The sequence below is a fragment of the Papio anubis genome, chromosome 5, assembly GCF_008728515.1.
Source record: "Papio anubis isolate 15944 chromosome 5, Panubis1.0, whole genome shotgun sequence".
Lineage (NCBI taxonomy): Eukaryota > Metazoa > Chordata > Mammalia > Primates > Cercopithecidae > Papio > Papio anubis.
Genome location: NC_044980.1, coordinates 33,199,953 through 33,226,753, shown reverse-complemented (window position 1 = coordinate 33,226,753; position 26,801 = coordinate 33,199,953). Strand labels below are relative to the sequence as shown.

Genomic DNA, 26,801 nt, shown 5'->3' with positions numbered 1-26,801 from the left:
GCTTTTTTTTTCTTGGAGAGCCAGTTGTTAAATATTTACCCAAAGTCCACCAATTGGAGTAGGGGAGGAGGTTCAGTGATTAAGTCACTTGCCCATGGTCCATAGCCAGAATATCTCAGAATAAATTCCAACTTCATTTCCCTAACCTGAATCTGCCAATGCCTTCTGTTTTATTATAATTTGTTGAAATTAATTACAAAGTCACAGGAGCCTTTCTGGCTTCTGAACTGGATATTGAGTTTATTGATCTATAGGACATTGGACAATGTGGCCACCACTTCCCAGATTACAACTGTATTAGATGTGGCTAAAAGACCTATGCTTTGTTGCCTTGATATTAGAAAACAAAACTCTGTGTTAGGGAAACTTTTCCAAGGCCAATACATGATAGTATTGTAAACCAGAATTAAAATTCTAACCCCCAGCTAACTGAAAGATCCTTCCTCTCGGCCAAGGGCATCCTAAAGTAAATCTGAAATACTAGTTTAGGCCATGATGGGAAAGGCTGGTTGGACATGCCTCATTATACCTCTGTCCCTTTGGAGTTCAAGCACAGTTGATCAGCATTAACATTAAAGCAGAAACTTTAAAACTGACAAAATGGACTGTTTGTAGCAATTAGGTATCAACATGACAACAAAGTGGGCCCTGAAAGAAATAGAAGTATTTTACCCCAATGAAGGGGCGGCCTGCCCCTCCACACCTGTGGGCGTTTCTCATTAGGTGGAACGAGAGACTTGAGAAAAGAAATGAGACACAGAGACAAAGTATAGAGAAAGAGAAAGTGGGCCCAGGGGACTGGCGCTCAGCATACAGAGGACCCACGCCGGCACTGGTCTCTGAGTTCCCTTAGTATTTACTGATAATTATCTTTACCATCTTAAAGAAAAGGAAGTGGCAGGATAATAGGATCATTATAGGGAGAAAGTCAGCAGTAACACATGAATAAAGTTCTCTTTGACATGAATAAGTTTAAGGAAAAGTGCTGTGCCTTGATATGCATATGTAAACATCTCCATAAACCTTTTTAGTGCATAAAGAGCAACATTGCGCAACCAGCAAGCTGCCTCCAGGCACTTGTTTAACAAAGCACACCCTGCACAGCCCAAAATCCTTTAAACCTTGAGTCACCACAGCACATGTCTCTTGCAAGGACAAGGTTGGGGGTAGGGTCACAGATTAACAGCATCTCAAATACAGAACAAAATGGAGTCTCTTATGTCTACTTCTTTCTATATAGACACAGTAACAGGCTGATCTCTCTTTCTTTTCCCCACACCCCAAAGTACATTTCTTTGATATATTTTGAAATGGCCCTGAAAAGCTGTCTCTTGTGGGGAAAATCTACCTTCTGTACTCCTCACTCTTCCCTTTCCAGTTATTTTCCTGATTTAGGATAGAATTAACTAAAGTTAATGTCTGACGAGAAACCTTTGAGAAAGTAAAGTCTGATGAGAAACATTTACAATCTATTCTCTCTGAAGCCTGTGACATGGAGTCTTCATCCGTATAATAAGAACCTTGGTTTCCACAACCCCTTATTTTAACCTAGACACTCTCTTCTATTGCTTCCAAGTCTATAGATAAATTCTGTCAACCAATTGCCAATAAGGAAATCTTTGAATCTTCCTATGACCTGGGAGTCCCCACTTTGATTTGTCCTATCTTTCCAGACCAAACCAATGTACATCTTATATGTGCTGATTGATGTCTGATGTCTCCATAAAATGTATAAAACCAAGCAATCTGTAGCCCTACTGCCTTAGGCACATGTTTCAGGATCTCCTAGAGCTGCATCACAGGCCATGGTCTTCATATTTGGCTCAGAATATATCTCTTCAAATATTTTACAGAGTTTGACTGTTTTCATCAACAGTATTTTTATGAGTTTAAGACAATAAACATTTGAGATTTTCTGTTGATATTAGTATACAGTATGGTGCCAGCAAACATCAATAATTTTAATGTTACCTTCATTCAGGCTCTTACTACATCTCATCTGAGCTTTAGTACTGTTGATGGAAAAAAATTAAAATATTTGAAGAAGTTTATTCTGAGCCAAATATGAATGACTATGGCTTGGAACACAACCTCAAGAGGTCCTCAGAACAGTTGCCCAAGCTGGTAGAGTTATAGTTTGGTTTTATATATTTTAGGGAGCTAGAAGTTACAGGCAAAAATATAAATCAATAAACGTAAGGAATACATTGGTTCAGCCCAGAAAGGTGGGGCATCTTGAGGGGAGGGGCTCACAGGTTATAGGTAGAGTCAAAACTTTTTCAATTGGCAATTGATTCAAAGAGTTAAGCTTTGCCTAAAGAGTTGAAGTCAACAGAAAGAAATGCTTGAGTTAAGGAGGATTGTGGAAACCAAGGTTCTTGTTATGTAGATGAAGTCTCCAGATAGCAAGTTTCAGAGAGAAGAGATGGTAAATGTCTCTTTTTGAGTCTTAGAAGGTGTCAGGCTCTCTAAAAAAAAAAAAAAAAAAAAAAAAAAAACCAAACTATTAAGGGAAAGAAGTTCTCTACAGGAAAAAAATTTCCTCCACAAAAGATGGCTTTACAGGGGCATTCAAAAATATATCAAATAAATATATTTTGGGTAAAACACATTAATTTTCTTTAGGGTTTGTTATCTGTCATGTGATGGTATACCAGAGTCAGGTTGGAATTTGGCATCCTATTGCTACAAAGAGTCTGTTTTGTATGGCAGTCTTATGATCTCTGTTTTAATGTTAATGCTGGTTAGTTGTGTCTAAACTCCAAAGGGAGGGGTTATAACAGGATACGTCCAATACCTCCCTTCCCATCATGGCCTGAACTAGGTTTTCAGGTTTCTTTGGGATCCCCTTGGCCAAGAAGGGGTGTCCACTTAGTCAGTTGGAGGCCTTAGAATTTTATTATTGGTTTGCAGTACTCATCCTTTAACTGTTCTCTAGTCTCCAGTTTCTTTCCACTCCAATTGAGCCAACTGATAGCTTCCAGATTCATATTTTTAAAAGCCAAATATGACCAGGACACTTTCCTGCTTGATGAGCTGCAATGGCTCCTTATGTGCCTCCTGGGTGAATAATATTTTCCTAGACAGAGGTTCAAAGCTGCCACAATCTGTTCCCATCCTACTCTCCAAGCTTTACTTCCCATTACTCTTTCCACATTCTCTGTGCTCTGAATACTTTTTCATCATGTTCCAAGGAGCAGCAGGCAGGTTGGTTTTATTCCCTGCATCCCTCACTCCTCTACCCCTGCTTGGCATATTGTAGGTGTTCAAAATAAATACCAATGGTACAAATGAAGGAACCAGCCCTTCCTTCTTCAGGTTCTGGATCTTTGCTCACACTGAAGGTTTCTTTCCCCTTTTCTACCTGTGGAGATCTGCTTGGAAATGCTCACTCATTTTCTAGGAACAAAGGCCCTCATTCTCTTCCAAATTGCAGGTATACTTAATTTCTAACTTGGTCGGGGACTAGATCCACAAAATAATCAAAGCACAAAAGTTTATTGAGTAGATGAACATAAAGGTGCCAGTGAGGTAGATAACTCCATCAGGGAGAGACCATTGAGGCTGCAGTTGATCACACATACATCATGAATTTTCATCTCCTCCTGGGGCCTGTATGGTCTGTTTGGGCTGCCATGCCAGAATATCACTGACTGGGTGGTTTAAACAACAGAAATTCATTTTCTTACAGTTCTGGAGTATGGAAATCCAAGATCAAGAGCTGTCAGGCTTGGTTTCTGGTTAGGCCTCTCTTCCTGGCTGGCAGACAGCCTCCTTCTTGCTGTGTCCTCACATGGCCTTTCTTCTGTGCACCTGCACCCTCACTGTCTCTTCCTATTCTTATGTGAACACCAGTCCTATTGGATTTGAATTAGGGCTCCACCCTTACGATCTCATTTAACCTTAATTACCTCTTTAAAGGCCTTGTCTACAAATTCAGTCCCATTGAGGGTTAGGGCATCAACACAGGAATCTGGGGAGTAGAGGGACACAATTGAGTCCATAATTGAGCCCTTTCACTTTTACCCTTGTTGCCACTGAGTCCAGCTCCTGAAGCTTGGATGGGATGTAGAGGGAGCACACGTACTTTTCTCTCCCTTCCCTCCTCCCCAATCCCTTTTCTTTTCCTTCTTTGCATAATGAAGATATTCTAGAATTTTGAAATAAACAAGAAAAACACAAAAGGTCTTTTTGTGTTCATAAGAGCAGTTATGGAACTGGAGTATTGTGTTCCAATCTAGCTGTTCTAAGGTTCTCATGCAGAATGCTCCTTTTAAGGTCTTCCTGCAGGGAGGAGAAGAAAATCTCTCCCACCCCCCTCACCCCTCCGACCTCCACCCCATCCTTGGAGGGAGGGGCAGTTGGTGGCAAAGGGAAATTTGGCTCACACCCTGAGGAAAACATTTTACCACCTCCCAGCTTAAATAAACAGCTCAGCTCCAAAGGGCTACTTTCTTATAGTCTCTTTCTTGGCCTTTGCCATTTTCCACCTTCCATGTTAGTTATTTGAATACATTTCTAGTCACACTCATTACACCATAAACTTCTTGAGGGAAGGGGACTATCCAGCGGTAACATACATGTGAATGAGTGAAAGGATAAGGGATGTGTGAATGAGAGACAATGTTATGTGCACTTTAACGATCTTTTGGGGGGACTGGTACTGCCACCCTAAAATCCAGGTTGATTTCCTTCAGCCCCTCCCCGTGTTCTTGCCCCCTTCCCTATCAGCACTTGGTATATGCTTAAGGAATAGAATGATTAGGAAGGGGTTGGTCGCAAGTCACTAAAGCCAACAAAACAGTGGCTTAAAGACAGAGGCTTATTTTTCTTATGTAACAAAAAGTCTGGAAGCAGGTGTCTGCTGGCTTTCAGTCAGCTGTTAGATGTCAGAGCCAACAATTTCATGTTTCCTTGGCTGCTTTATGGATATGTTGCCTCCTGGATACAAGACAGTTGATGCGAGTCCATAGTTCTTGTTCGTTTAAAGACAGGAGGAGCAGAGAGGAGGGTCAGGGAGAAGGAATGGGGAAGGAGAAAGAGCCTACATTAGCTCTTTAAATGAAGAAAGCAAATCTGCCCTAGAAACCTCCCCTCCCCCACAGTTCTGCTTGTTTCTCATTAGGCAGAATTGGGTTCTGTGAGCATTCAGTGGCCTAAAGAGGTTGAAAAGTGAAGGTTTTGCGGGGAGTTGGTCATGTATCTCCCTAAACCACATTGAGGTTCTATTAGCAAGAAGGAAGGAGTAATTACTATTGAATAGTCAAAGCTGGTACCTATCACATAAAATACAAACACAGTTGAATGTTAGCTTAATAAGAATAATTAAAGACCAAGACTATTATAAGAAAATGAATCAGAGGTTTTAAAGTCCCATATATGAGTAAATAATGAAAGGATAATTATATTTTGAAGTGATATACTTCACTTCTCACAGTTTTACCTGATCTGCACATTTGTTCACTCTCTCCCCTGTATTGTAATTTACAATGTATTTATCTCCCCCTCCTACAAGATTCGTAAACTCCCCCATGAGGATTTACCTGCAAATTCCCCATGGCTTCTAGTTCATTGCCTTGCTGTTAGCAGGCACTTAAATATGTTAATTGTGTAAAAGGAGACCCCAGGGTTACATAACCCTGTTTATAATTCATGGTTTTACATGACACAACAAATTGCACCAATTAGACAAATATGCTCATTTAATTACGTTCCTTTGTCTCATAACCAGCACTGAAGCCCAAACCTCAGCCAGTGCATGTCTTTGGTCATACGGGAACAGCTGAGGTTGTGTGGATGGCTCAAAGCAACTTCTTTCCCCGACTAGAAAAACAACTTAAAACATCTTCCTCTTGTAGGACAGTGCATGGAGTCTCTCACTTTGTTTAAGGCTGATTCTAAAGTCCCTGACTCAGTGACAGTGACCGTCGATATTATTCGTAAATATCTCTCAGATTACTCCTAAAATACAATATGCTTTGTTTTGTGTGTACAAACCTGCATATATATATATATATATATATATATATATATATATATATATATGCAGATTTATCTCTCCTTTAATGTTTACTCCTGAAATTAATAGAATTACCCATACTATTTAAAATGTTACTCTTGTCTTTCTTGTAATCTCTCTCTTCCTCCCTGTGTTCAAAGTGTGAATAGTTGAATTCTGATGAGTCAAATGTGGGATATGTGACCCCACTGTGATATCCTCACTCTGAACGAAAAACTGCATTAAAAGATGAGTGAAAATAACAAGCAGGGCCTTGTCTCTCTGCCCTGTCTTTGCATACACGCCAAACTTTCTGAATTTACATGCCCTTGGCAAAGAGATAACTACAGCATTCCGCTTGAAACAAACATTTTCTGGCAAAGGCATGTTCAGTGTCAGGGCCCATTTTGATTTTTCATCAACAGCAAAATATTATTCACCCAAGGAATCCAATCATCCCAGTAAATTGAAATTCTTTTTGTTTGTTTCAGGACTGTAGTTCTGGCCCAGCATTTCCAAATGCTTCATAAATAAGCGTCCAAGGGTTCATTACCAAAATATTTCCCAGCATATTTCTGACATTTTTTGAGATTTTCTAGAGAAAAGACTGTACTGGCTCCTAGGGAGACATTTAATTCCTTTAGCTTCTGTCTTTCATATTTAAAGGCAACTCTACCCTCCTCCATCCCTGGCATATGTGGTGGCCATGGTAGGTTTGGTGGGTCCACCCGCATCTTCTCACCACACAGATCCTTCACTGCTGGGTGCCCCTGAGGCTGTGGAATCCAGTGAGCTAACAGAATGGTACTCACCAGGGAAGGCTGGAAATTCTTTTATACCCAGGGAGTCTAACCAAGCATATTTCTGCTGCTTGAACCCAAGACTTTACTGTTCTTAGCAGTGGGCTTTCTTGCATGTCGGGAGGCTGGGATCAGGCATGACAGGAAAGGCCAGCCCTGTTCAGTTCCTGGTTCCTCCTATTCACTGCAGAGTAGCCTCAGCATTTCTGAACTTTCGTTCATTCACAGGCTTGCAAATCTCTACACCATGTCAGTTATTAACTGCCTTGCAAGGGTCACAGGCACAGCACAAGGAACCCTCTAAAAGGTTTAAAGAGGGTTCCTAAAGAGATGAAACACCAAATGTTTATATTCACTTGATTTCCACTATCTCCACTACGGCTGCAAACATTTTATTTGTAATGACTCAGTGAGAAACTTGCCCCACTACATCTTTGGAAAAAGAATGGGTAACTTGTCAGGTATCAGCTTCTTTTAACTTTTGTTTTTTAATACTTCAAAGTATGCAGAAAAAATGTGAACATGCAACAAATGCTCTAAATAGCAAATGATTAAGGGCTAAGAAAAGAGTCTTAAAAATGAAATTGAAACATGGGACTCTGACTAAACCTTTTACACAGTGAAAAGGAGCCATTTCATGTGTGAGACTGTTTTAATCTTTTCTCATTTATGAATCATCTCTAGATGAGTGGTTTTGTTTCATCAAACAAAACCTTTGAAGTTCCACCCATGGTAGAGTTTCACATCTCCTCATTCGGGCAACTTGGAAAGGATGTGGCCAGGGCAGAAACCAAGGATACAGGGATTTCAGCTTGTGGATAATAAGGGTGATTTATGCAATTTAGGGTGATAGAGTCTCCAAATTGCCATCTCTTTTCCATTCAAATGTGATCAACACAACTCTCAAAGAATCTCAAAATCAGATTAGAGAAGCGGGAATCTGGGGGACTTTGTCCTCCCTCTTTCCTCTGCTCAAAAGTGCTTTCCCAGGTACCAATCGGCAATTGACTTTTGGCCTCCTTGCTTTGTTACTCTGATTACAAACACACACCCCCAGCCCTGACTCCTGTCACAGAGGTACCCATCATTACCTGACACGGTATTATTTTTTCATTTATTTATTTTTGTAGATCTGAATCAAACAGATCTTATTCAACTTTTTAGAATGAGGAAAACAAATGATATAAAATAAGTCATAAAAAATGCTTTCTTATCTTACTACCTCAAACCATTTTCAATGTCTTATAAAATGCTCACCTAGCAAATATGAAAAGCTTCAACACATTCTTCTTTTGTAACTTCTGCTGCAATAAATGAGATATTAGCAAACATACAAACTTCTTCCATATCAACCATAAAAGTTGGATTACTGAATTACTATATTAACTTGTATGATGTTACTCATATTTTTATTCATACACTTTTAATGAGATCATTGGCAATACATATATTATTTTCTTTAACTTTATTTTCACATTAAGCCAACATCTGTTATATAGCCATCAAAAAGTAAATTACACAGGTTTATAGTCCAATTTAAGCTCTAGCGTCTTAGAATCAGCCACTTTCTAACCTTTCATGAAGCCTTCCTGTTTTGCAAAACCGTGATCAGCATGAATTGCAAACATACCTGCTTCAGTACAAACATTTCTCAGGTCTCCTCCACTAAAGTCATCTGAAAACTTCACAATTGCTCCATAATCAATTTCACCATGCTTTGTAATGGGACTTGCATGGATTTTCAATATGTGTAACCTTGCTTGTTCGTTTGGCAAATCAATATGTATTTTTTTTTCTATCTAATCTTCCTGGATGCAGCAAAGCAAGATCCAGTGTATTTGGTCTGTTGGTAGCCATGATTATTTTAACTCTATGCAGAGTATCAAATCCATCCATTTGATTCAGTAACTCCAAAAAGTTATCCGAATCTCTTTGTCAGCTGAAGTACCCTTGGAAAACTGACAACAATCAATAGCATCTATTGCATCCATAAAAATGATGCATGGTGGATGGTCCCTGGCATAATTAAACATTTCTCTGATCCAATGAGCACTTTCACCAGCGTACTTGTCTACAATAGGACTAGATACAACCTTTAAGAAATTGCAGTCCTGGCCAGGCATGGTGGCTCACACCTGTAATCCCAACACTGTGGGAAGTCAAGGTAGGTGGACCTGGATACCATGGTGAAACCCCATCTCTACAGAAGATATAAAAATTAGCTGGAAAACTGGGTGCGGTGGCTCACACCTGTAATTCCAGCACTTTGGGAGGCCAAGGTGGGTGGATTACCTGAGGTCAGGAGTTTGAGACCAGCCTGGCCAACGTGGTAAAATTCTGTCTGTACTAAAAATACGAAAATTAGCCAGTCATGGGGGTGCATGCCTGTAATCCCAGCTACTCAGGAGGCTGAGGCAGGAGAATCGCTTGAACCCAGAAGGCATAGGTTACAGTGAACCAAGATCATGCCACTGCACTCCAGCCTGGGCAACAGATGAGACTCCGTCTCAAAATAAATAAATAAAAATTAATCAATTAATTAATTAAAAATTAGCTGGGCGTGGTGGTGCACACCTGTGGTCTGAGCCACTCTGGAGGCTGAGGTGGGAGGATCACTTGAGCTGGGGAGGTGGAGGTTGCAGTGAGCCAAGATTGCAGTACTGCACTCCAGCCTGGACAATAGAGTGAGACCCTGTCTCCAAAAAAAAAAAAAAAAAAGGAAAAAAATTGCAGTTCAGCTGGCTAACAATAGCTTGTGTGCCAAGAGTGTTTTTCCTGTTTATGGTGGTCCACATGACAAACAGCCTTTTGAAGGTATTATTCCCACATGCTGGAATAACTGGGTTTTTAAGTGGTAACCCCTCAATTCCTGCATCTATTCTGATAGCCCTCCAATCTCAGAATCAGAAACATCCCAGGATCCTCATGAGACAGGTTATAAATCAGTGGCTCCACCTCTCTTGGTAAATATCTCATGATAGTTAGTGTAGTCCTATCCAAAGCAACTCTTGTTCCTGGCTTCAGCTACTTTTGTGAAGCTGTCGACAACAACTCTCAACATGTCTTGGTCCCTCTACAGCTTTAACAATGAATTGTTCTTCTGTTAATTGTTTAAGCACATTACTCACAATCTGCCCAACACTTTTTAGGGCCTTCAGATCATTTTCAGGCTTTTCATATGGCTTGGTAAATTCTTTGAGTTGTTCCCTTAGCTCCTTAAGATGGCCGTCCATCTCCATGCACTCTGGCAGCTTCTTGCAGTAGTCCTGAAACATCTTATCTCTAGGGTCTGCCATGATGAGAAGCACCATTTCTTTATTGTTTGTTGTCTGTCTCTCTAACCATCATATAAGCTCCTCAAGTACAAGAACATTGTGTTTCCTGTTCATTGACCACTATCTTGAATAGTGCTTGAAATATAGAAGGCGGTCAAAAACTATTGGTGGGATGGATATTCAATTTTAACATTCTCATTTTATCAATGATTAAGCTGTGTTGTTGAGAGGTAAAGTGTCTAACCCAAGGTCACACAGCTGGTTAGTAATAGACTAGGGGCAAAATCAACCAACCAACCAACCAACAAGCCAGCCAACCAACCAGCTAACCAAAGATGTGGTTCATGAGTTAGTCTGGATTCCTCTAAAAGTTGAACCCCAGAGGTTTGTATACAGATGGTTTATTTGGGAAGGGATTCTAGAGAGCAAGAGTAAGGAAATGGTGGAGAGGAACAAGCCAAACAATAAGCATTACAGAGCTGGCTCTGAGAAGGCTTAGGAAGGGCACCAAAGAACTCTCCATGTAGGGGATGAATGAGGGAAGATTAATCCAGTCTGTACTGACTGACTAAGGGTGGTACCGTGGGTTTTGTAAGTCCTGAACCCCAGCTGTTTCTGTCTTCCCTCAGGTTAGGCACCATCTAGATGCATTTGTCCAGTGCAAAGCTGGCCAGAGCTGGCTTAGATTTGGTCACTGCAGCAGCTGCTGGAGCAAGGGAGTCAGGTGGGGACCGAGAAGATTTGCTGTGGCTCACAGGAGCTGTCTGACTCAACTGATGACTTCTAGTCCTGAGCTTTTTCATTTTAGCATTTGTGCTCCGTGCTCCCTGGTCACCACTAGGAGGAGTTAAAGCATTTTGCAAAATACTTCACAGTGTGCTGAGCCATTATAACTCAGAACTGGAAATATTAGTTCTGTAGACTTTAAGAAAGCTCAAGACAGCCATAAATGGTTCCAGAACGAGACCAATTAATGCCTGACCTCCTGCACAGCCTTTTCTCCCTCTAGTTCTTAATGCTTCCATGGGGTCTGACCAGGAAATGAGGCACCTATCTTCTCCGCTCTTGGATCCCCCAAGCTTTCCAGGGGAAGGCTCCAACTCTAGCTAGGCCCGTCAAGCAGGCAGCAAGACCAACACTGCCTAAGGGATTTACCAATATGTGTGCACCCATCATGAATTCTCTGTCTAGCCTGGGAAGCCTGGTGCTTAAAGCACATTTCCTAATGAATCTACTCTCTATGCCTTTGCAGCCTAAGGACTTTTGGAACTCAGAAGCAAGACAAACCATTCTTGTTTCTCTGCTCTGTACTGTTACATCCTGTCCTCAAAGCAATGAGGCATCCTGGCCCAGCTTAAATGTGAAGGAAGGGCCCAATGAGAGAAAGGGAACCAGGTTTAGAGGCAGGGGGATGGAAACAGTGAACAATATTTTAAACATATTATCTTAGCATCTTTGAAGAGAAAAGTTGCTTTGTAAACTTAAAGAAATATCAGATCAGCTTGTCTGGTCAAGCTCTTGTCTTTGACCAGAGCATATGTATCATTTTTTTTTTTAATTTTAATTTTAAAATTTTTTTAGTTTTAATTTTTTTTCTTTTCATTGGGAACACAACACATGTATCATTTTGACTGATTTTCCTGTACTCAGCCTCCAAGAGGGCAGAGGTCATGTCTGTCTTGCTCATTGATGTATCTCAAGTGTCTAGCACAGTTCCTGGTGAAGGTAGGTGCTCCAACAATTTCTATTGATAAACAAATGGGTCAAGGACAACACACACACACACACACACACACACACACACACACAGAGAGAGAGAGAGAGAGAGAGAGAGAGAGAGAGAGAGAGTAGCTGGTACTTATGTTAACTGTCCAGGATTTAGTATGTACCTGCTGGGAATAGGTACGAAGCATGAACCTAATCTGATACTTTCACTGCTATTTTTTTCAACATGTAGAAAAGAATCAGAACGACTTTCTCATGAACCCCATGGGAAGATGGGAGTTCTGTAGTCTGTCCTCCTTCAGAGGGAAATAGCAAACAGCACATAACTAGCTCTCACGACTTGAGCTGTGCCAGCCCTGGTGCTGAGCTTGCTAAGCCACACACTGATGCCTGCAGGCAGTTACAGGCAGATGGTAGGTGCAGAGTTTGATCTAGATGGACTCTCTTGAGTTTCCTTTCGTCCTTTAGATTTCTTGGTACTGACAGTTTCCCAGTTTCCCATTTTACCTATCATAGTTGTGGACTAAAGAAAATTTTTTACATATTTCTATGTATTTGGACTTCTTCCAGGATGTGCCATTGTTCAAGTTGCATCATTAGTTATGAAATATGACATCTGTCTTCTAAAGCCATTTATTCTCCTGAGTTTGACAATACAGCCTGGCTTTGTGAGGAAGGAGCCAGCTGGACAACTTCCGGCCCTTCTTTGTAAAAGCTCGTTGTCTAATGTGGCAGCAGATGTCCTCCAAACGCTCTGGCTTATGGCTTGCCCAATAGCCTGGTGATGGATTCCAGGGGCCTCAAAGGGGCTGATTTTGGTAGCAGAGGTAAATACAGTCTGGATGTAGGTGTGGGAGGTGGTAAAATGGTAAAACTATCAGCCTTTATCATAGCACAGACAATTAGGTTTTGTTGGGGAGATTGTCTTTGAAGATAAAACCCTTGGTTTAAGCAGAAGAAGCAAAAGAAAGGCCTTTAATGAATTCCTACAGCCCTCTACTGGCCCTCATCATATCTGAGGCAGCAAATAGATAAAGTTTAAATATTTTTTTCTGTTGTTTTAATATTCGGTTAGGATAATTCCCCAGTGGCCCACTTTGCTTTCCTGGCATGTCCTGTTGTACTATTGTAACTTGCAGCTACAAGTACTTCAAAACAGTAGCTTTGGGACAAATAAGACAGATTTTCCTGTATTTTTTTTTTTTTTTACCTCCTTCCCTAAGATAAGAGAGTGCTAATAATTCTCTAAGTTATAGCATATGTCAAGGTTTTAAATTAACATATTAATAAAAGAACCAATGGGGAAGATATAAGAAGAGTTGGTTCTTGCAGGAAATATGTGTGTGTATGTGTTTGTGTGTGTGTGTGACTAGCAAAATAAAAAATGTTAGACTAAATATGAACCTGGTTAATCTTCTACAAGACAATAAAAGTATAACCCCTCTGTAATACTTTTGGAGTAATTTCCCTACCAGGCTACAAAAACCCTATTCATATCTGCAAACTACCTTACTTTTACAGGACTACAGATTACTGTGCTTTATCAGTTATGAACTGTGGGTCAAATATCCTGTGACAACAAAGTACCATTTCTCAAGAAAGGAAACTAGTTGGAAACTGCTGTCACCTGGCCACTCAAAGAGTGATGCATTAAAGTTTAAGAAGGCTGCTCTAGGGGAATACTTTAAAAATCAAGCAGTTGCAATTTTTACACTTTCCATGTTTGATATATATTTTACTTTCTTGATACTTTCCACATGCCACAATAGGGTCAGGGGTAAGCCCAGGTCTCAGCCCTCAGAATGATCCACTAGTTCTAATCACCGGGCCTAAAATGACTAAGTCTTTTCAGCAAGCTCCAGGCAGGCTGTCTTCAGCCAGTTCAGTGCAGTAGGTATCTTCTCCTGCTTCTAGGGGAGGCTCTGGAATTAGGGTTACTGTAGGAAGTCAGCAGGGAGCTCAGTTTGGGACCTGGTTCTGCCATGGTATGTACTAGGGCTTGACATGGATTATTTGCATTAATCCTCACTAAATTCAGAGGAGAGGCAGCACCACCCTCGTTTCTCAGAGAAGTGCCCAAGAGCATGTGACTAGAAAGCACAAAGATGGGAATGGAAATCAGGCACGATTCCAAATCCCTTCTTCCCTCTGTGTGGTCTTCCATCACAGAGCCACTAGAACTCATAGCTTTCTGATCTAATTCTTCCAATCTCCTTTTACCTCCAAAATTTTTTAATTCATTGATATATTGAACTCTTATAACCTTCATTGCTAATGAAGAGAAATCCTGTCAGATTTACTAATAATCGACATTACTTTGATACCATTAACTAGCACCAATAATCGACTCTTCGAAACTCCTTTGTACTCTGAGTACGCAGCTCTGAGTTCTAGCTTATCATTTATTACCATTTTGAAAGTAGCTTCTCCCATCATCTGCTTCTCCCACTTGAAACCACCTTCTGGGGAAAAAATGGGAAACTGTGTCTTGTTTATGTTTATATCCCCTGAAGTTAGTAGAGTCATTTACATATATTTAGTGCTTGATGCATGTTTATTGAACTAAACTAAACCAGTAGACATGCAACTGCATCAGGAAACTTCCCAATCGTAGGACTCAATTGTCCAAATTAACCTCTAATATAAATCCATCATTATATGCGTATCCTTATTTTTTTCCCATAAAATAAAACTACCATTCCATTGCACAGTGGAGGATTTATTTCACATATCAATTCTTTCAAATGAGCAGGGTCTTCTGCTCTACATTCTTCCAACTGAGGCAACCAGTAATGCTCAGCTGAACAAAAATTTGAAAGATAGAGGCATAAGTGATAAGATAATTGAATGGCAATATGAAACCCTTGATCTGTTTACAAATGATAGTTTCAAAAAAGGAATGTGTCTGTCATAGGGTTGACTTAGGTCAGGGGTTCTAAACTAAGGGCCACTTTTCAACCTCCTTCCCTCAGAGATATTTGGCAATATCTAGAGACATTTTTGTTGTCATAATGGGTTGAGGAGCAGACTTAATACATTCTTATTGGTTGATTGCCTGGCTTGATGCATGACTTCTGATACCTTCTGCATCTCCACAATTGAATAGTCATTGTCTAATAATAACCAGAGGCACCGCAAATCCCAGAACATTCTTCTGAATCAGTCACAGACTATGGCTGTTTCAGGACCTTCTTTTTCTCTCAAATTCTGGGCACTTCACCGTCATCTGTCAATTTTCTGTTTATGTATATGCTCATCACACATAACTAGACCGTAAATTTCTTGATTCCAGAGACTATATGTCTTACTTCACTGTGCCCCATGGGCCACAATTTCTTATAATTCTGCCTTAAAACACATCAGCATTCAGGACATGCTAAGGATGATTTATTTTTGGAATGCAATGATTAGATTGTTGATTCTCCATAAATAGTCTCTATGTTAAATTGAAACTAATCAGAATATGAAGTGACCAAAATCGTCTACTCTTTCACTAATTTGAACAAACTAGGATTCATGGTACTTGGCATTCAGGTTTGTGTTCTTGAGGTCAGGGTTTATGTAACTTTAGATGTTTAGGATTAGAGAGGAACTCCTTTAGTTCTGTTTTCTTCCTTGATTCCCTAGCTTGTGAAGATATTGTACTTATCTGAGAAATAAAATAGAGACTTCACTCATACACACACACAACAAAATCAAAAACAAAAATGAAAGCTGATCTGTTCAGCTAGATAAATTGTGGTTGGTAGGCATGATGGGAGTTTGATGTTTAAAGAATTTTGACAGGAGGATCAGCCCTACATAAGTTTGTGACATATGTAGAGGATATGTCCGGCACTCAACTCTTTAATTCCCTTGACATCCTGTAGTATGTCCACTGTCCCCTCCCCCACCATGCTATCTTCCCACCTTTATCAGAAGTCACTAATGTCTGCACCAGAAGGAACATCTGAGGAACAGTTACTACTTTGGTGCTGAGTAATTTCTTGCCCATACCAGGAACACGTGCATTTTAAAACAGAAACTCAAAAAAGGAATAACTAGTAATTGGATTTTAAATATCAGATAATTAGGGTGGGATAGATTTTGAGGAGCCTTTCCTCAGTATCCCTCAAGTGACACTATGTTTAAGCCTGAGAAGATAAAACAAGCACCAAAAAGACCTCAGGTTGGAGTCCTGTGAAATGAGAATAGGAGTTTTAAAAATTCGTGTGTAAACTTTTGTTCTCATTATTTCCTGTTCCCAGCTATCAACTGGGAACAAGTACCTTTAGCTTCTAATAGAGGAAGAAAGACAGCTTTTGAGGGTGTTTGAACTTTGCAAGCTTTCGTCATCCCAGGAAGCTTAATAATAGAGAAACTACAAGTCATTTAATTTTATTGCTGCCATAAATTGGTTTTCTTTGGGGCTTTTTCTGGTGAGAAATTTAAGTTCAAAAACAGTCTAGAGAATGCACTTTGGAAAGGTCACAGTATCTCTGATGGTAGCAATACTTAGTAAGTCCTTGCTATGTGTCTGGCCCCATCCTGAACACTTTCTATTTTCAAACCATGACCCTACGGGTAGGTTACTCTTCTACTATTACCTCCATGTTCTGGGTGAGGAAGCCCAAGGTCTCAGCAAGTAAATGCTAGAGCCAAAACTTGAATCAATTGCCTGGGTGCGTGTTTTTCAGCCTCTTGCTGTATTGCTTTTCCAATCATCTCCAGGCTGCCTCTGCTGTCTTCAGGGAGTTTTCCCACTGAAGGGGAGTGTCTATGCATGAGGAAAATGAACAATAATTTGCTAAATATGCTAACACAGCTTTTCTTGCTTTCCAGGTTTCGGAGGTGCCCTGGGTTACCTTTCGGGTGCTATAGACTGGGCCCATCTGGAACTGGGAAGACTGCTGGGTACCGAATTCCAGGTCATGTTCTTCTTCTCTGCGTTGGTGCTCACTTTGTGTTTTATTGTTCATCTGTGCAGTATCTCTGAAGCCCCACTTACAGATGTTGCAAAGGGCATTCCCCCACAGCAAACCCCTCAGGACCCTCCATTGTCATCAGATGGAATGTACGAGTATGGTTCTATCGAGAAAGTTAAAAATGGTTATGTAAATCCAGAGCTGGCAATGCAGGGAGCAAAAAACAAAAATCATGCTGAACAGGTAAAGATGCAACATTTTTTTCTTTACATGGGAAAAATATTCTTGCTCTTTGTTCTCTTCTTTTTTAAAAAAATTCTTTGTTTTGTGTGTTTGTTTGATGTGAAGAGTTTCGTGGAGTCTAACTGAATTCCCAAATCCCCAGTAGCTATCATCCCTTGGAATTAAAATTTTACATGTCAAAGAAAAATGTCTGCATTTTCCTCTGGTCATCCTATCTCTTACTCCTCTCAGGGCATCCAAGCAAGGAAGATGAAGCCAGTTGAGAAAGGTTAGGCCACAAGAGAAGGCTAAAATCATCCTTAGGCCAGAAGAAATAGCCTCTTAGATTAGGATCACAAATTAGAAATTTTTTCCTCCAAATGGTAGCATCCTTGGGTTGGTGACTGAGTTGGGCATACTGAATTTACCTGTCATGAGTTGACTGGATATTTTAGTTCATTTTCAGTGAACTGCACAGTGAATTCATCTGCTTAAAATCTGAAATAAAACTCAACTAACTGCCAAAGAAATGAGACCACGTTCAGATGAAATGATCAGAGAAGAGACTAGAATGAAGCTGAGCAATATAGTAGCTAATAATCTCATGGGACTATTTAAATTAAAATAAAAATAAAATTAGAACTTCATTTCTTCAGTTGCTTTAGCTACGTTTCAAATGTTCAAAGGCCCCATAGGCTTATAGCTAAAATATAGGACGGTGCAGATGTAAGACATTCTCATCATTGTAGAAAGTTCTATTGGGCAACACAGAGGAAGTAATTGCATTTACCTTCAAGCTAAAATTGAATGCTAAAACCTCAGGGATATAGAACAAAGGATTCCTTGATTGACAAAAGGTTGTAGAAGACTTAAGTTCAAATCTTGGTTCCTCTAGCTGCTGACCTGTGTTATTCATTCAATGAATCACAAATAACTACTTGCTATAGGGGAACCTAAAGATAAAGAGCGCAGTGCTTAAATCCTGGCTATACCATCTCTGGATTGCATGACTTTGGGCATTTACATTTCTGTTAAATGAGAAAATGATTCCATCTACCTACAAGGGTTTTGTGCAGGTCGCAGGTGCTAATCCATGTAAAGTTACTTAGAGTGTTTGCTACCACATAGTAAGCTGTTGGGTTTAGGTCTTGTTATTATGACCCGGACAGAACACTGAGTGCTTTAAACACAAACAGGGGACACAAATCTGGACTCCAACAACTTTCAGACAAGCTCAGTAAATCTCACCTTCCTGTGAGGTCAGCTTCTCTTGTTGGCTTGGCCAGTCTATTTTCTAGGATTGTTAGGATGTTCAACTAAGATAAAGCATGCAAAGAGACTTTTTCAAACTTCACATAAGTATATCAACACATTATAATCATTATTCATTTAACAAACAGCTTGGGGTACTGAGTATGTGCAAAGCGCTGTACTAGATATTTGGGGACCATAAAACTGACAAATGTCCAGTCTATGTGTGCAGGAATTTACAGCCTAACAGGTGGCATAAGTCGTTTATATCATGACTCATAATCCATGATAGAACATGGTAAATGCTATAGAAACAATGTATCAGTTCAGATCTTTTAAAAAGGCACCAAGATAGGATTTGACATGTAAGAGATTCATTGGAGAAAACAGCATGAAAGATAAAGTGGAGAAAGTAGAAATAGGAAGGGAAAGTCTTCTTATCTTGATGCAAGTCAAACACCTGTGAAAGGAGAAAGGAAAGGAAAAAGGATAGGGTAGGAAGCCTCTCAGATGCAGTGAAGCTCCAAGAAAGCTTCACCCAGGCCAAATGGGAGTCCTCCAGCCAAGGTTGCTCCTTAGAGGAGTCCCAACTCTTGTAGGAACAGGCTAGCACTAATGCCCCCCGTCTTGCTTAGTCACTATCAGGGAACAGCCAGGAAAAGGGTGACCTTGGCAGGAACAGGTACAGGAACAGAGTTCCTTGGCAGGAACAGGAGCAATGGATCCAGAGAGGCAGCATTCGGAGCTGTCAATCAACTGTGTTTTCTCCAGTAGATGACCCAAATGGCACATTTCCAAGGTGGCCACAAATGGCATAATAACAATTGCTTTTAGTTTTAAAGAGGGAAGGATTGTGCCTAAATAAATGGAGAAAGGCATCATGGAGGTGATCACCCCTGAGTTCTCCCTTGAATGATAGTTAGGATTTGAATAGATATTTTTGGGGAAAAATAATTCTGACAGAAGAGCATCAACAAAGCCACAGATATAAAAGAAATATTTTAAAAGCGTGAAGCATATTTGCAGAAAGTATAAGTGGTACCATAGATCATAGAGTTTGTAACTTTAGAACTAAAGTTAGGAAAGCAAATTGGAGACAGATTTTGGATGCTTTTGAATGCCAGCATAAGAACTAAAACTTTATTAAGTAAATGATGGAGGTCCATCAAAATTAGTGGGGCAGAGGACTCATTGATGTTAACTTTTTTTTTTTTTTTGGTTGGTTTTTTGTTTTTGATATTAATCTGGCTGCTGACTACAGGGAATAAAGAGGAGGGTGTATTTGGGTGAACAATAAGATTTCTTGGAATGGGTTGCACTGTGTGCATGGTTCATTCACTTGTACATTATTTTATTCATTCAATAGTTATTAGTTACCCCTGCCAGACCCAATGCTGAGCATCAGAAGACTGTAGTGAACACCAGAGCCCTTGTTCTACCCCATGGAGTTGTCACCTAGCAAAGCGTGCCTATGTATTATTTTGTTTTCTTAATCAAAGTTTAATTTTTGAATAATTTTAGATTTACAAAAAAGTTGCAGATAGTCGAGAGAGTGCCTATCTATGCTTTACCAGCTTCTCTCTTATGTTAACGTCATAGACAACCATGTACATTTGTTAAAACTAAGAAATTAACACTGCTTCAGTACTGTTAGGTAAACAGCAGACTTATTTGAATTTCGCCGTTTTTCTACTAATGTCCTTTTTTTTAAAAAAAAAATATTTCCATTATTGGGGAACAGGTGGTGGTTGGTTACATGAGTAAGTTCTTTAGTGGTGATTTGTGAGATTTTGGTGCACCTATCACCTGAGCAGTACACACTGCACCCAATTTGTAGTCTTTTATCCCTCATCCCCTTTCCACCCTTACCCCCTGAGTCCCCAACATCCATTGTGTCATTCTTATGCCTTTGCATCCTCATAGCTTAGCTCCTACTTATGACTAAGAACATACAATGTTTGGTTTTCCATTCCTGAGTTACTTCACTTAGAATAATATTCTTCAATCTCATCTAGGTCACTGTGAATGCCATTAATTCCTTCCTTTTATGGCTGAGTACTATTCCATCATATATATAAAAAATACTTGCACACTCATGTTTACAGCAGCACAGTTCGCAATTGCAAAAACGTGGAACAAACCTAAATGCCCATCAAAGAGTGAATAAAAAACTGTGAGATATATATATGTGTATATATATACACACACACATATATATATGTCACAAGAATGACAATAATAAAAAAATAGATGTTGGCCTAGATGCAGTGAACAGGGGACACTTCTACACTGCTGATGGGGATGTAAACTTGTACAACCACTATGGAAAACAGTGTGGTGATTCCGTAAAGAACTGAAAGATATCTCATTGTGGTTTTGATTTGCATTTCTCTGATGGCCATCTCACATCAGTTAGAATGGCGATCATTAAAAAGTCAGGAAACAACAGGTGCTGGAGAGGATATGGAGAAATAGGAACACTTTTACACTGCTGGTGGGACTGTAAACTAGTTCAGCCATTGTGGAGGACAGTGTGGCATTTCCTCAAGGATCTAGAACTAGAAATGCCATTTGACCCAGCCATCCCATTACTGGGGATATACCCAAAGGATTACAAATAGTGCTCTATAAAAACACATGCACACGTATGTTTATTGTGGCACTATCCACAATAGCAAAGACTTGGAACAACCCAAATGCCCATCAATGATAGCCTGGATAAAGAAAATGTGGCACATATACACCATGGAATACTATGCAGTCATAAAAAAGGATGAGTTCATGTCCTTTGTAGGGACATGGATGAAGCTGGAAACCATCATTCTCAGCAAACTATCACAAGAACAGAAAACCAAACACAGCATGTTCTCACCTGGGAATTGAACAATGAGAACACTTGGACACAGGAAGGGGAACATCACACACCAGGGCCTGTTGTGGGGTGGGGGGAGCGGGGAGGGATAGCATTAGGAGATATACCTAATGTAAATGTCGAGTTAATGGGTGCAGCACACCAGCATGGCACATGTATACATATGTAACAAACCTGCACGTTGTGAACATGTACCCTAGAACTTAAAGTACAATAAAAAAAGAAAAAAAAAAAAAAGAACTGAAAGTAGAACTACCATTTGATCCAGCTATCCCATTCCTGGGTAATATCCTTTTTCTGATCCAATCTAGGATATCACATTACATTTAGCTAAGTGGTTTACAAAACTAAAAACTGTACTTTATTTTAATGGTATTTTAAGGATTTTTTTTGTCAGTAGAAAACCTCATTTTTTTGTATTCAGTTATGTATATGAATAAAAGCAATACATCTTAGCTGTTAGTTATAAAATTCTGTAAGTAGTTTTTCCTTGAGATCAAGCGCTTCCTCTAGTATTGTTTACTCTGTTCATTTGCTTAGCATTTTTCCAAAATAAATGCAAAAGTAAACTCGACACTGCTTATGTTTGAATTGGCAAAATGTTTGAGTATGATCTGCTGAAAGAAGGCCTCATTCTATCAACGTGACTGCCTTGGAGTTGAGTTGCCACAGCACATCAACCTACCTCTCCCCATGCCACTTAATAGGAGAATGCAGTTGAAGAGAGTAATCTATTCATCTGATTCCAACAGTAGCTCCTATTTTAGGATGAGTGCAGTGTTTTTCATAACTATAAGAATTCAAGGAGGAACTACGAGGTCATTGGGATAAAGCCTTCTTTTTATCTCCTTCACACAAGTAGAGAAAATATGAGATTTTTAGGTCTCCTAATGCCTGGACTCAGCCTTCTTTCCTGACACCAGGCTGCCTGGTGGATAATACTTGTACTCCTTGCCCCTCCTTCACCAACAAACCAGAACTCTAAGATTCCTAGTTGGACTGGAGCCCTTTGTGCATTTATGCAGGACAGTCAAAGAATCATGGAATATGATAAAATTCATGCAGTCATTAAAAATATATGTTTCTGAAGGTTTAATAAAAATATATCAGGTAAAATATACATTACATACACAAAACAATCTTTATTTTGGGAGAAAACAAAGCTGTATACATAGAGGAAAAATGGAAAGGAAATAATACCAAAAATGAAAAGTCTGGATGATAGGCTCACAGGAAGCTCTAATTTTCTATTTTTAAATTCTGCAATACATCCAAAATTTCTATAGTAGATAAAAAATAAGGAAAAAAGTAATCAAATAATGTGAAAGCAAAAATTTAAAAATAATGTGGTGGTTTGGGGAACAAAACAAGATGGGGTTTTACTAAAGGTAAGTATATACGTGATAACAGATAACACCCTGATAGGTTATCTGCCTCTTTGATGTCCCCTTAGATAGACTGGGACTCCCCCTCCAAGAGTTGCATAGACAGGGGTTGTCTCACCCACTCAGAGGCTACTGTGAGGATCAAATGAAATCAACTGAGTGGAAGCCTTTTGAAAGGCATGGAACTCCCACACGAGTACAAAAATAAATACAACAGATACTACGAACTTTCTAGTAGGGACCACATAAAAAGTGTTGCAGGCTCTGAATGATTTCATTATTTGGTTTAAAAAACAAATTGAGACCAATGCAGTGGCTCATTCCTGTAGTCCCAGCAACTCATGAGGCCGAGGTGGGAGGATGCATTGAGCCCAAGTGTTTGATGCTGCAGTGAGCTGTGATCATGCCGCTGCACACTTATCGGAGCAACAGAGTGAGACCCCACCTCTAAAAATATAAATAAATAAGCAAATAAAATAAGACAAAAAGATAAAGTAAGAATAAAGCACAGAGTAACACATCTTACTCTCAAAGCCATGGATTCGCACTTCTCTTCCAAATGTGTGCCCTGGGAGGTCTCCAGTCAAGCAAAAGAAGTCTGCACGTTTCCAGGGTCAGGGCCAAGGCTGCAGGGCTGTTATTGCTTGCCAAAGACATTGCTTTCCAAAATAAGGGTGGCTGTGTAATTTAAGAACAAATTTTTCTTTTTTTAATGGCAAGAGGGCTGAATTATTTCACGAGTTTAAACCAGATCTCATAAAATCTATCTCCAATTCCTCTATGCCATCAGTTGCTCCCTTTAACATTTAAATAGTCTCCTTTTGAGGGCACATTGGTGAAGTTTTCTTTCTCCCTGATAGACTCTGTACCTTTTTCGCTTGTAAATTCATCACCACCCAGTCTACAGCTGACAGTGGTGCAAAATAAATGCAGTAAAACAACTCCCAAGGTTTCAGAATGATTAAAAGGGTTTTACAAGGGAATTGATGAGTCAGGAATAATATGCCAGCTGAGTTTTTATTCTGAGTTACACTATACAAAGGGGCTTTGAATATTTACACTCCCAGCTTTTACAGAAATACTAGGCACATTTCGAAAGCTCATATTTATTTTTAGAAGAAAGGACAAATTAGGCTAACAATGAAGCAGGCCGAAAATTATGTATAAGTCAGAAGCATATATTAATATTTAGAATGAGGGTGAATACTTGTTGGCCAGATTCACTTTCTCAGTTTTGCATTTTTGGAAAGAGAGGAAGGAAAGTGAAGACAAACCATTTAGTTGGAGGCATGAAAACTAGGCTGTTGTTTCTTGGGCTATGTTGTTAGCTGCTTCTTTCTGTGGTTGAGGAAAGAGTAGTAATTCTGAACTTCATTTCTGTTATAATCATTTATTTTTACAGGTACCATATTCTACTTGCAGAAAAATGTTATTTTCCTTCAATCCAGGGAAATGTCTGTAGTGTTTAACACTTATTATCAGAAAATGACTATAGTTATGGTCAGTGGGCTAGATACTGCAAGACTGATGAATTTGAAAAAATCAACTTACACAACAAAACTAAAATGGGTGAATATAATTTTCCACAACAAAGAAGTAAAACGCATGATTGTATAAGGTTAAGAAGTATAAAAAATATGCTGTTACAGTTAAAATAGAAAATCTCAGTAGACTGTCTTATAAACTAGCCAGTACTCAATGTCATGATTCAGAATAAATAAAAATATGACAAGAAAGACCCATTACCAAATCTCGTCTGATGTTTATGGTCTCAGTGTCTTCAGGGAAGCTAATCACTTAATATTCCCAAGGTTTCTTTCTTCTCTTATATGACAAGATGCTAAAGGCTGTTATTATTCTTGGTATTTCAAAACAATTGCATCAATAGTTTAAAGTTTCTCATTCTCTCAATGTTTCTGAAACCAAAAAAACTATAGCTTCTGGTTTTAACCTAATTTAAATCTAAATTAAATAATCAGGGGCCTATATATTCATTTTTTACATATATGTGTGTGGGATGGGCCTTCCTAAAGTCAATGGAAAAATCAAATGAGAAGATAAAACTTAAAAAGAATAAACTTTACTTCTTAATATAAGCTCCATTGAGTTCATTGCTTTCTTTTGTAAGCAATGATACCAGGCATTTAGCCCATCCCTAAAGAACTGGGGGTCCTGGAGATTTAGCCATATCAATGCAGTCTTTTTTACATTATTAACTGAAAAACCATGGGTGCCCTTCATAGATTTTTTAAGATTATGAAACAAAAGTCAGAAGGAGCTAAATCAGGACTATAGGGTTGATGCCTAAAGATATTCCATCAAAACTATCACAACATTGCTCTTGTTTGATGAGAGGAATGAGCAGGAGCATTGTTATGGTGGACAAAGACTTTCTGGTGAAGCTTTTATGGGTGTTTTTCTGCTAAAGCTTTGGCTAACTTTCTCAAGACACTCTCATAGTAAGTAGATATTATCAATCTTTGGCCTTCCAGAAAGTCAACAAGCAAAATGCCTGAGCATCCCCAAAAAACTGTTGTCATGGTCTTTTCTCTTGACCTGTCTGCTTTTGCTTTGACTGGACCATTTCTATCTCTTGGTAGCCATTGCTTTGATTGTGCTTTGTTTTCAGGATCATACTGGTAAAGCCATGTTTCATCTCCTGTTACAATCTTTTTGAAGAAATGTTTCAGGATCTTGATCCTACATGTTTAAAATTTTCATTGAAAGCTCTGCTCTTGTCTGAAGTTGATCTGGGCACAATACTTTTGGTACTCATTGAGTGGAAGGTTTGCTGAACCTTAACTTTTCAGTCACAATTATGTAAACTGAACCAACTGAGATGTCTATGGTATTGACTATTGTTTCTGCCAGTAATTGTCAGTCCTTTTCAATTAGGGCATAAACAAGATTAACTTTTTTATTTGCAAATTGATGTGGATGGTCTGCCCCTGAGGACTTCATCTTTAACACCATCTGGTTCCTTCCTAAAATGAGTTATCCATTTGTAAACTGCTGATTTCTTTGGGACATTGTCTTCATAAACTTAAAAAAAAAATGTGATTTCACCATTCTTCCACCAAAGCTTCACCATAAGTGATGTTTATTCCAGCTTCAATTTTGGTAGAATTCACGTGGCTCTGTTAGGGGCTGTTTTCAAACTGATGTCTTATCCTTCTTCGTGCCTCAAACTAAATCTTCTTCAGACATACTATAGCAAGTTAGTATGAGTTTATTTTGCTTCAAAAAATTTTTTGCAATCCATACATAATTTTTTTCATAGTATGCATTTTCCGTTAACATATTGAAGACCCCTCGTGTGTGTGTGTGTGTGTGCGTGTGTGTGTGTATAAATATATATATTTGAGTTCTACATTGTTCTTACTTCTAACTCAATTAGGGCTCATTAACACGTTTCTGCTATCATTAGAATCCAGAGAAATAACCCGGGTGGAGACAGCTGGCTAAGAACAGGGAGCTGACTGGCTCTCCTATATTAATGCTCTAGTAAATAAAAAATTTTCACAAACTTAGCTGCTTAAAACAACATCAGTTTATTATCTCACAGTTCCATAGATCAGAGGCCTGGGTGAGCTGCACTAGGTTTTCTGCACAAGGTCTTACAAGTGTGAAGTCAAAGTGTTAGCAGAGCTGTATTCTCATTTGGAAGCTCAGTGGGAGAAGCCTGCCTCTAAGCACATTCAGGATGTTGGCAGAATGCAGTTCCCTGTGGTTTTAGGACTGAGGTCCCTGCTTTCTTGTGGACTGTTGGCCTGGAGTTGTTCTCAGCCCCTAAATGTCACTCTCAGGTCCTTTTCATGTGGCTTCCTCCACCTTCAAAGCAGGCATTTCTTATGCTTTGAGTTGCTCTGACTTTCCCTTCTACTACCAACTGGAGAAAATTCTGTACTTTTCAAGGGATCATGGGATTTGGTTAGGATCACCCAGATAATCTCTCTTTCAATTAACTTAAGGTCAGCTGACTAGTTACCTTAATTATTAATATATCTGCAAATCCCTTTGCCATGTAACAGCACATAATCACAGAGATGACATTAGGGGACCAAGATCATGACAGACATCTTGGATTTGCCTACTGTGCTCTCATAGTTAAGAGACCCAAGAATTATAATCATCTAAGAGCTGGCTTATGACTGTGAGCTTTGTCCTTGTGCAGCAGTTCTGTCATTCAGAGATAGGATGCTCAATGTCTCCTACACCTTGGCCTGAAGCTAGCGTCATTCTCATTCTCTTTGCCCTTGGGTCCAAAGCCTCATTCTGGGCCTGAAACTGCTAAGCCATCACTCACGGTTAACAGAATACCTCCTGTGAGTCTACTCCAGGGAAACCTAGTTCCATGTCCAGGAAAAAT

At 39.4% G+C, this 26,801-nt stretch overlaps 1 protein-coding gene and 1 pseudogene across 2 annotated transcripts in view; one reads left to right on the top strand and one right to left on the bottom strand.

Moving 5' to 3' along the window:
- SLC45A2 (solute carrier family 45 member 2) overlaps positions 1-26,801 on the top strand; it is a 39,944-nt gene that overhangs the window by 4,648 nt on the left and 8,495 nt on the right. Inside the window, exon 3 of one of the 2 annotated variants that reach the window (XM_003899558.4) lies at positions 16,620-16,945. The exons of the other annotated variant lie outside the window; for it this stretch is intronic. Coding sequence (XP_003899607.1) covers positions 16,620-16,945 — 326 coding nt within the window. The remainder of the gene's footprint in view (positions 1-16,619; positions 16,946-26,801) is intronic. 2 annotated transcript variants of the gene reach the window in all.
- LOC110743441 lies at positions 6,043-16,015 on the bottom strand (annotated as a pseudogene).